General features: G+C 27.2%; 1 protein-coding gene across 4 annotated transcripts in view; it reads left to right on the forward strand.

Annotated features, from left to right (window-relative positions):
- LOC106869372 (potassium voltage-gated channel protein Shal) overlaps positions 1–6,781 on the forward strand; it is a 442,940-nt gene extending 436,159 nt beyond the window's left edge. For 3 of the 4 annotated variants that reach the window (XM_052966873.2, XM_089350212.1, XM_052966874.2), the window contains one exon: positions 3,422–6,781. In XM_052966873.2, the coding sequence (XP_052822833.1) occupies positions 3,422–3,703 (282 nt within the window). In that variant the 3' untranslated portion in view covers positions 3,704–6,781. The remainder of the gene's footprint in view (positions 1–3,421) is intronic. The other variant, XM_089350211.1, reaches the window with a different exon arrangement.
- Positions 6,782–12,288: the final 5,507 nt, after the last annotated feature.

Genomic DNA, 12,288 nt, shown 5'->3' on the forward strand with positions numbered 1-12,288 from the left:
ACACACACATACACACACACACACACACACAGTTGGTAGATGTCAGAATATTGAAAGTGATTAACAAAACCTCCTTATATACTGTTTTCAAATTTTTCACTATTCTACTTTGCTTTTCACCCTTCTAAGATTGATTAAGTGTGTACCAGTCAATAAAGTAAGATATGTGTTAAGGAAATTGACTATAACTTTTAGTGCTTCTCCTCACCATAGGCAAAGGTCAATGACAGAAACCAATCAAACAGTAAATGAATAAAAGCTTACACTTCACCCGTGGTCTCAACGATAGTGTATACACCTTATAAGCCTAATAGTCAGCATATACTCAAATGATTTTTAAAAATCTGTAACCCTTTACAATGAAGAAAATGTTTGTTAAATGTACAAAATCAAAACAAATGTTTAACTTTGTTTAACTAATTGGAGGAACAACTTTTAGATATGCAGATATGTATATTGATATTTAAAGTCAAATATACACATCCACGGCCATTGGGGATTTATTGTCAGGAACATTTATGTATGCTAAGAATTTTTTAATGTTAACCCATTATAAAGTGTCAGGTATATTTGAAAACACATATATTTGTTTATATGTATTTTTATATATGAAATAGATTCTATATATGAACATGTTCAATGTTTCATTTATATGTGTGTGATATACTCATTGCAAAATGTTGTCAGTTGAGTTCCATGATGTACATTTACCTTGTATCGATAAATTTTGCAAAAAAATTTATAGTTTCTTTATAATACTTCTTTTCATTTCAGATTAAACATAGAATAATATGAGGCAATGTTTTAATATTTATAGGGATAAATACAAATATTATTGATATTTTTAAGAATATATGAAGTCACATGAATAAAAATGAATTGAATAATTTCTGACTGATTTTTGTTAACAAAACTGCGATTATATTTAAATGTGTTCTTGAATGCCTTTTAATATGTTTGCTAGTTAACATATATATATATATATATATATATATATATATATATATATATATATATATATATATATATATATATATATATATGTATATGTATGTATATATGTATATATATATCATCATCATTATCATTATCATCATCTTTTAACATCCATATTCCATGCTGGCATGGATTGGATAGTTTTAAATAATCCTGTTTTAGCCAAGTTGGACTTTAGCATATGAGGAAACAATCAAGCACTTGAAGGCAATCCTCAATATTCAAGGCTTCGGTCTTGATCATTGATTGGTTCATTAAGCAGGTGATTAAAATTATAGAAAAAATGAAAGATGATAAAAGCCTTTTTAGACTTTAAATACAGAACTGTGTGTCAATCACCTGACTTTCTTGAAATTACTCTTCTATTACATTTCTGATTCAGTTTCTGGATTAATGTGTTTATCAAAATTTATAGGTGCAGGTATGGTTGTGTAGTTAAGAACCATGTGTTTAAAAGTTCAGTTCTATTGCATATACATTGTTGGCTGGTATTCTATACTATAACCTGGGGTAAACAAATACCTTGTGAGTGAACTTCCTTAATGGGAACTGAAGAAGTCTGTCTCTCTCTTTCACATGTGCACACACACACACACACACACACACACACACACACACACACACACACACACACACACACACATACACACACCCATGTGTGCACACACGTGTGCACGCACACACAGGTATATAGTGGGGTGCAAGTGTACATTTGTATGAGTGAAGTTTGCACTTCTTCTCATCTTGTTTGTTGATTGTAAATAAAAGCACCAGTGTTCATACTGATGGTGTTCTTTACTTGCAATTTACCATGAAAGCATGTTCAGGCTTCTTAATATATCTTGACATGTTTCATGATCTTTGTCAACAAAATGCATATTTAGACTGTCATTTGTTACTAGTTCTCCTCATAACCATGTCTGGGCTTTAGTTGTTCAATAGACTGAGAAGTTATAACTTTGCTTCGAAAGTGTTGAGGTAGGCAGCAAGAAGGGTATCCAGTTGAAGAAAACTCTGACCTAACATAGGCTCAACTAATTTCTGCAGGCATGGAAAAGTAGATGTTAAAATTAAATGATGATGGTATTCTTGTGGATAATTATCTCAGTAAGATACCATTTCTTTCAATAATGCTCGACTTCATTAATCATAACATGGTTTAAGAACATGTAAAAATATTTACTTATGCACAAATTATACAACCTTTAATGCTCTACAATACCCTTCAATGGTTAATCATTTCTGTTGATATATAAAAACTACATAATGATAACAGACAGTCTTTGTAATGAATGGTTACCAAACAATATATCTAATATAGTAAATGACACTTCTTTTTGTATCTTATATAGTGTTGGATGACAGTGTAAATTTTATTGTATGTGTGGCTAATATAAAGTCTGTCCATTATATTTTAAAACACAAAGGAAATTATTATTTAAAAAATTTTCTGCAGATTAACTATTAATATATGGACATTATATAAAACACCACAGGTCATATGAAATACTTTCTTATATAGAAGATTTATTTATATATGTCTATGATGATTATTATTGGTTATAATTTATCCAAATTATTGCTGATGTAAAGCATCAGCTCCTCAACTGAATGAAACGGCTAATCATTTCTTCTTGGGAAAAGAAACAGTGAGAAGTTGAAAATGGAATACCTTCCTAGGGAGACAGAGACAAATTGGTTCCGACCAAGTAAAAAAAATGTAAATGTGTATAAATATATTCTAAAATCAAAATGCTAGTCACAATTGTCAACAAAGTATATTATGGATTTAAAAAATGAATTTAAATATCTCTGATATTTTCTGGTTATTCACTTTTATGAAAATTATAAAATGTATTTTATATGAATAATAAAGATTCTAGTCCTAAAATAGCTATGTATGTTTACAGCTCAAAATATTCAAAGTTATTGTTGACATAATACTTAGTGAAGTCATTTAAAATTTTATGTTTTTTTTCTTTTGACCATATCTTTGAACATATTATTATAAGCTGCGTAAGAATTTAATTACAACTGACATGGCAATACAGGTTTTGATTGATCTGTTTTATGCAGTTTTGATTGATCTGTTTTAGAGCAGTCTTTTTTTATCAATGTTTTAGAAAACTTCTAAAAACAAATATGGTAAGTTGAATTGATCTGTTGCCAATATTGGATATAGTCTCAGATGGTTTCATTATTCCATTGTTCAGTAAAATATTTAGGGCTTTTCTTTCCTAGATGCTTTGATGTTGAAAGACTAAAAAAGATGAATGAAATGTGGTAATCAAACTCCTTCACAAGGGAAATATAAAAAGGAGAATAACATATGTTTTTATACTATTAACCTTAAATTACTTTGTAAATAGAAAATCGAATGAAAAAACTTAAATTCTCAATAATTTTATTTTTGTTTATTTTGCAGACAAGATCATCAGGCCACGAGTCGGAGCAGGAAGAACTGAACGATGTCCAGATCCGCCTGCCCACTATTAATCGGACATCTAGGTCCAGCCTCAATGCTATTGGCAGTACCAACAGTAAATCAAATAATACAGTAACTGTAACAACAGCTATTGTTACCCTTCCAACATCCAGCACTACCTCTGAAGCTGAGTCTCTACGAACTCATAACACTAGTGGTGGGACAATGTCCCCACAGTTAGAAGCTCAGAACCCTAACATTGTGAAAATATCAACCTTGTAAGAGTAAGGAAAAAGTATATCTAAAAGCTAGAGAAAGTTTAAAAACAAAAAACAGACTAAAACATAAGTAAACAAATTAAAACTAAAAATTCAACTAACACTGAAATCTAAACCAAAAGAGTTCTTACACTTTAAAAGATTTTCATGGTGGGGGAAAAAGGAGATATACCTAAATTGGTGTACTCTTCAAATTACATTTGAACTGAATGGAGAAATATGTGTTGTTGAGGATTCTCTTGAAGGAATTGGCAGAACTTCAAAAATCACCAAGGGAGTTGAACTGATTTCGTTTCAGCTTGTCTATCACTTCATCCTGCAACATGAAAAGAATAGTAAGTTCATTCTTCAATGCAGTCTGTGTCAGTGCCAATTGATTGGCAACACCGATTTGTTACAGAATTACGTATTGAAGTAAGCCTTGTGATCGAGGTGTGCAGGGTTCCCTCCCTAAAAAAGAAAAAAAAAAAACAAGACAAACATTGTATGTATAACAGAATAATTACTCTCTGTGTTGGAATTTTAAGAATGGATTCTTGTCAATTTATTTATTTATTTATTTTCACTAAATTCACAAGAAGAAAAAGGAGAAAGAAAGGAAGGGAAAACACGAAGAAAATTTTGAAACAAATTTATGCTTTAAAGTTGGAGACTGTTGATTTGTTAGCTATGAGGCTCTGGATATCCCAGAAAAAATATATAAGCATGTATATATGTGTATATATATGTATATATATATATACATATATATACATATATATATATATATATATATATATATATATATATATATATATATATATATATATATATATATATATATATACACACATATACATATATACATATATATATATCAATGAATATATATATATGTACATACACAAATATGCATACAGATATGTGTGAGTGTGGTATGTGAGCATATGTGTAAGTATATATGTGTGTGTGTGTGTGTATATATATATATATATGTAGGTGTATATATGTATATGAATGTATATATATATATATGTATATATATGTGCATATATGTATATATATATATAAGCATGTATATATATATATATATATATATATATATATATATACATTTAAATATATATATTTATGTATATATATATGTGTGCGTGTATTATTTAGTAAAGTTTGATTTGGCTTCATGCAACTTAAAGTTTTGTAGGCTCAACCTGACAAGTTAGATTTGTTTGATGTACCTACAAAACATTAAGTTACCCGGAGCTGAATCAAATTCTTATTAAGTAATAAATGTGTTGAATCCCACATATATATATGCACATATGTGTGCGTATATATATATGTATAAATATATATTTGAATATGCATATGTGTGTGTATATATATATATATGTGTGTGTTTGTGTGTACGTGTATATATATATATATATATATATATATATATGTATATGTATATATATGCATGCACACAGACATACACATATATATACACACATTTCTACATAGGGATATATATACACAATCGATGATGCATTAAAGCATTCATACACAAACACATATGAAACATGTGTGTGCATATATACATATATAAGTATATGTATGTTATACATATACACACACATATATGTGTGTGTATATATATATATATACCCAAATATAGTGATATCCCTTGAAATTGCACCAAACAGTATAATGCAAAGTATATTAAGGAATATCTCTTCAAAAATGCACATGCATTAAATATATACCTCTGTGTATGTGTGTGTGCATATGTGAGCATGTATATATATATATATATATATATATATATATATATATATATATATATACATGCACTTATGTCACTCTCTCTCTATATATGTGTGTGTGTGTGCCTCTGTATATATGTATGTGTCTCTATATGTGTACAGGCATCTATAACAATTATTAATGTATGCACATATATGTATATTACTGTGTATAAGAAATATATATATATATGTGTATATATATATATATATATATATATATATATATATATATATATATACATATAAAATCATATATATCTACAGATACTTTTAATATACATGCTTGCATATGTAAGTACATGTACAGGTTTATATTTTTCATAAATATATATGTATGAACAGGTTTACACAACATATTTATATTACATATAAAGGACATATATGCATATAAATATATGAATTTATATAATTTTTATATGTAAGTCATATATGTGTGTGTGTGTATGTGTGTGTGAGAGAGAGAGAGAGAGAGAGAGAGACAGAGAGAGAGAGAGAGAGAGAGCGTGCATGTGTGTGTATGTGTTTATTCATGATATATGCATACATGTCACTTTAAGGCTTATGGATATATATACATGTGTGTGTATATATGTATGCATATATAAATGTCATTCACTTAAATATGTACATGTATTATTTTATATATATACTTATATATTCACACATATTAATAATTTACAAAATGTATGTCTGAATATACACACCCACACATACATATATATTTGTATATGTATACATGTAAATATATATGTATTTATAAATGTATATAAATATGCATTTATGTATACATGTATATGTTTACATGTATATTATATACAGATACACGCAAATATATACCTCACATTGATACGTACATGTATATATACAAACATTTAGTTAAGTATATATATTCACATATATGTATATAAATGTATATATGCATAGGTATGTATTCATACATTTATATGCATATATATGTATATCCTTACATACAAAATGTAATATATATATACATACACATATGTATGCATATATATACATATATATATGTATATATATGCGTATATGGGCATATATATATATATGTGTGTGTGTGTATATATATAGATATATTTGTGTGTGTATATATATATATATATATATATATATATGTGCATGTACTATCATATGTGTGTGGGTATACAGTGTAACTGTACTTTCTTATATGTGGATTACATCTGCATTTGTTTTATTCGTCTTTAAATATTTTTAAATATGTTTGTCTGAGTGACTGAGTATTTTCTTAACCTTGTATTAATGTATAACTTTGAATATAAACTTGCATGTCAACTGAAGTATTTTCTGTTTAAATTTTACTGAAATATATGATTCTTCTTCACTGTTTAATAGAAGATTATACAAGAGGATAGAGTGTACTAATTAAAATTGGGGAGAAATAATGAGAAATGATTTTGAAAAATATCGTTTCCCTTTTCATATTTGTGTAGTCTTGTTTTGTGTGTCCTTGCGTGTATGTGTATTTGAGTGTTAGTTTATGTGTGCCTGCATGTGTGTGTGTGTGTGTGCATGTGTGTATGTGCATGCATGTGTGTGTGTGTGTGTGTATTTGAATGAAACAAAGATTGATACATATATCTATGTTAATATTATGTATAGAAAGAGACAGTGAGACCTTAGTTAAGAAGTATTTGTGAGAAACAGTTCCTAGGAAGTAAAGATGTCTAAATATTTGTCTCTATGCCTCTATAAATGAAAGACAATTGAGTCGAGAAACACAGTCTGAAGGAAGAAGAATTGTGTAAAATGGAAAGCAAGATACAGGAATTAAGAAAAAGATTCAAGATTGGTACAATTTTAAGGGTACAAGTTTTACTACTCTGTAATCTTTATAATTGGTTTCAAAGGGAAAGAGACAGGAAGAGTGAGAGAGAGAAGGAGTATATGTATGACATAAAGAGAGGTTGTGTGGCATTAGAATTAAAAACAGCTCACCATTATTATTTGGTGTATATTGATTAAAACTGAAATAAGCTTATCGTAAATGATTTGAAGCTAAATAAAAATGTGCTTATACAACTAAAAATAAAAATAAAAGTTATAAAATGAGTTGATGTCTTGGATATTAACCCTTTAAATTTTAGCTGCTGCAGCAGCAAGTTAAAAGAACTTAGAAATTTCGGCAAATGCTGATCTGCATACTAAGAATAAAATGCTTCTTCACAGACATTTAGTGAATATGTTTTGAAACTTGAACTGCAAAACATGTACCAATATATGATAATGCATCTACAGATGCTATGCTATTAACATGACCCAGAAAAATTTCTCAGTAATGAAACAAACAGAAGATAAATTGAAAATGAAAATATAAAAAGTGAGCATAACTAAACATTACAGTCATTGTTTTGTTAAAGATAATAAAAGATCTTGGTAAAGAATCTTCTGTTTGAAGATGTTGGACATACTATGAGATACTTTAAAGAATAGAATACTGTGATGAAAGTTCTGAGGTGTTCATTGTTACTTATTGGGAAGATCATACTAAATTATATAAATTAAGAAGAAATTTTTCCTAAGTAATACATGAACAATAAAAATGGAATGAATGTACTGTAATGAAGGTATAGAGATTATGTGCCAACAATGCATATTTAAGTGTGTATATGAGTGAGTGTATACTAAACTATTTATTGGTATGTATTGTACATGTTTGACATAGATGATTGCTTGTTTTCTTGTCTAATATAATACAATTTGTCATTGAAAATAAAGAAAAAATATTTTATTAAAAATTCCCAGGGAAAGATGTTCTCAGAATTGTAGAAACATCAAGTTCTTTGAAAATAGGGGAAAATTATAGATCTGAAGATTACTGAAGTAGTAAGTAATATTGAACTAGCATATTTAGTTGATTGTTCATATATTCTTTGTATACATTGTATCATGTGTGTATATATATATATATATATATATATATATATATATATATATATATTCACACACACACGTACATATGTAGCTATATATGTATGTATGTATGTATGTATGTATGTATGTATGCATGTATGCGTGTATGTATGTATGTATGTATGTGCACATGTATAATATATATATATATATATGCACATATGTATGTGTGTACATATATGTAGACATTTAAATTGTAAACATATTCATATACATGGTAATGGAAATATACTTATTCACAAACACACACATACAACTACATGTGCACATGTATGTATATCTTTGAGCATATATGTGTATCTTTGTGAGTACACATTCATAAAGAAATTAAATAGCTTGTACAAAAGCAAAGCTGCTTTAGATAATATACATGTGTTAAAATGTATATATATATATATATATATATATATATATATATACACAGGTATAGATATATATCTAAGTTTGTATGATTGTGATATATATATACATTAACGTGTGTGTGTGTGTGTGTGTGTGTGTGTGTGTATATATATATGTGTATGTGTGTATGTATATGTATGTATATATATATATATATATATATATATATATATATATATATATATATATATATATATATATATATATATATATATATATATATATATATATATATATATGTATATATATATGTATATGTATATATATATGTATATGTTTATATGTATATATATATGTATGTATATATATATATATATATATATATATATATATATATATATGTATATATATATATATGTATATATATATATATGCTAGATGTAGTCCTCCAACACATCTAGCACAGCAGTAAATCCAAATAAGAGCTGATTCAAATCATGGTGATGTGTCCAACATAAGCTAGCAAGAGAAGTGAACATGAAATGCTGATGAGGATGATATGTATGTACATATATATATATATATATATATATATATATATATATATATATATATATATATACATACATATATATATACATACATATATGTATATATATATATATATATATATATATATATATATATATATATATATATATATATATATATATATATATATATGTATATATATATATATATATATATATATATATATATATGTATATATATATATATATATATATATATATATATATATATATATATATATATATATATATATATATATATATATATATATATATATATATATACATACATAGAGACATATATATATGTATGTGCATGTGTATATACATGTATGCATGTATGTATGTACGTATGTATGTGAAGTCATATATTTTGTTTACTGTGATGTGTATTGGTTTCTATGATGCTGTCTTGATATAATCTAGTTTAATTTTTTAAATGTATGACTGAATTCCTGAATAAACTTCCTTTCAAATTTACATTTATATAAAATTTATCATGTTATGCATATACATGTTTACATCTGTATATGCATTTAAACACACATATAGGCTACACATGCATAGGTCCTAACACTCATATGTTTGCTTGTTTATATGTCTGTGAATAAACTTTAAACAGAATTGCCAAAATAACAAAATGTACAATGAGAGTTAATGAATATTTGAATAAGGGTATTTGAACCAGTTAGAGATAATTACTGTGACATTCATCAGAATAACAGAAAGAAATACTTTAAAATCTTTAAAATTTGGTAGTAATGATCTTTAAATGATTTTAGCCAATAATCTTGTAGGAAGTGACCTAAGCAAAAATATATGGAACAAAGCAAGAAAAGTAATATATTTGTGAGGCCCTACTTATTTTAATCAGTATATGATATCATTTTAATCAAAATATGAGACTAATCAATAAAAAGAAATACTAAATAAATTTTTCAAAAATTCTCAATCCTGAAAAATAGAACTTAATGAATACAATGTCTGTTTTTATAAATGTATGTACCCATAGTTTTCAAGTACAAATTGATATACAATTGCACTCACATATGTGCACACAAAGGTATATGTGTGTATAAATATGTGAGTGTGTGTGTTTAATTGAATAGATATGTGTATATATATGTTATGTTACAAACATACATACTCTCTTGCATATGCACACATATATTATAAAATATTCATTAAGAATTTATTGTAGAAAATAAGATTGAAAAATTAGATTTTTCTTAATATTTCTCCTTACTTGTTAATAAGGCTTACATCTGTGTAACTTATTTTTGGATTTTAGCAATGTTGGTATTTTAAGTATTTTTCAATATATAATTGTGCAATGAAACAAAATGCAAAAAAAAAAAAAGCATAGATATAACAGTTATGATGTGTATGTATGTGGGGGTGTGCAAATATGGAATGTGAGTCTATGTGCATTCCTATATATGAATGCAAACATGTCTATGTTGATATTTATATATACACATATGGATATTTTGGTAAGAAATTGTAGGGAGGGCTAAAAAGCAGAAGGTCTTCAGAGAAGAAACTCCTCCAGCAGGTGTTTCAGCCCGTAACTTCTTACACTCTAAGGAGCTGGGCCACATCCAAGTCATGACTCCTGGGTGTTCCTCTGCTGTCATATTTTAGCCACTTGGCCATTGGAGACATGCATTTGACAAGATCTAACTGGAACTCTCCTCTGCTCTGTTGCTTCTGCTTTCAAACTTGCCTTTCTTGTGTTTAGAAATAAAGTTGGTAGTCATAGCAATGTGAAACATCAACAGTGTCAATTCTACCATCATGACTCACACACACAAACACAAACACATACACACACACATGCACATGCGTGCGTGTGTGTGTAGCTAAATTTCATTTCTACATTTATATTTATATAATTTGGCGTTATCAAAAATATTCAATTATGGAATGCAAGATGAAAAATTAAGTACTCTATTATTATAGCATTATAGTTTCAAAAACATGAGATAAATCGTGCAAAAATATCCATAAATATATATGCAGAAATCTACAAACTTAGTTTTATATATATGTGTGTGTGTTATTCCATGGAGTGACAAGTTTAAAATGAAACTTTATCTGGCCACTTCCAATAAAGTACTCAAAGATAAGTCTGAGAGTGGAAAAATGTTTAAGCCATAATCATTTAGTGTGACTATATATGTATATATATATATATATATATATATATATATATATATATATATATATATATATATATATATATATATATATATATACACATTATGTATGTACATGCACACACACATAATATACACATGTATATAATCTGATTTAATGAAATCAGAAATCGAAAACTATATTTCATGCTTAGTATAAATATGTATAGTAATCTGTATAGAAAGAAAATAACATGAATTACAAGGCATTATTTAGACTACTCGTTGTTTCTAGGTGTAAAGACTAATTGTCAGTCCCCATCAAGTCTGGGCCTCATAAAGTGCCTTTACAGCACAAATCTGTTAGTAGCTTACTGTAGTCTAAAATTCAAGTTACATTATCTGTGTGTGTGTGTGTATATATATCTATCTGTCTATCTATCCATACATACACTCACACACACACACACGCACGCACACATACATGCATCGTATTAAATTTTCAGATTTCTGCGTATACATTCATACAAATTCCTTTAGAAACTTTAGCAACTTATAAAGATTAGGATTTTAACAGAGCAGCTTCTAGCATTACAAGCCAGTTTAATCTTGAGCTTAAGACATGTTGGTGCTATGCTAAAGATAAATAGAGTAGCTTCTAATGTTATAAGCCATTTTAATTTTATGTTTTAAAGTAAGATATGGTGCTATACTGAAGTTAAACAGAGTAGCTTGTAACCTTACTAGCCAGTTTGATCTTATATTTAAAGAAAGACATGGTGCTATGCTGAAGATGAACAGAGTAGCTTCTAACTGTAGGAGATG

This window comes from Octopus bimaculoides, chromosome 4, assembly GCF_046866305.1.
Source record: "Octopus bimaculoides isolate indiv1 chromosome 4, ASM4686630v1, whole genome shotgun sequence".
In the NCBI taxonomy this organism is placed as follows: domain Eukaryota; kingdom Metazoa; phylum Mollusca; class Cephalopoda; order Octopoda; family Octopodidae; genus Octopus; species Octopus bimaculoides.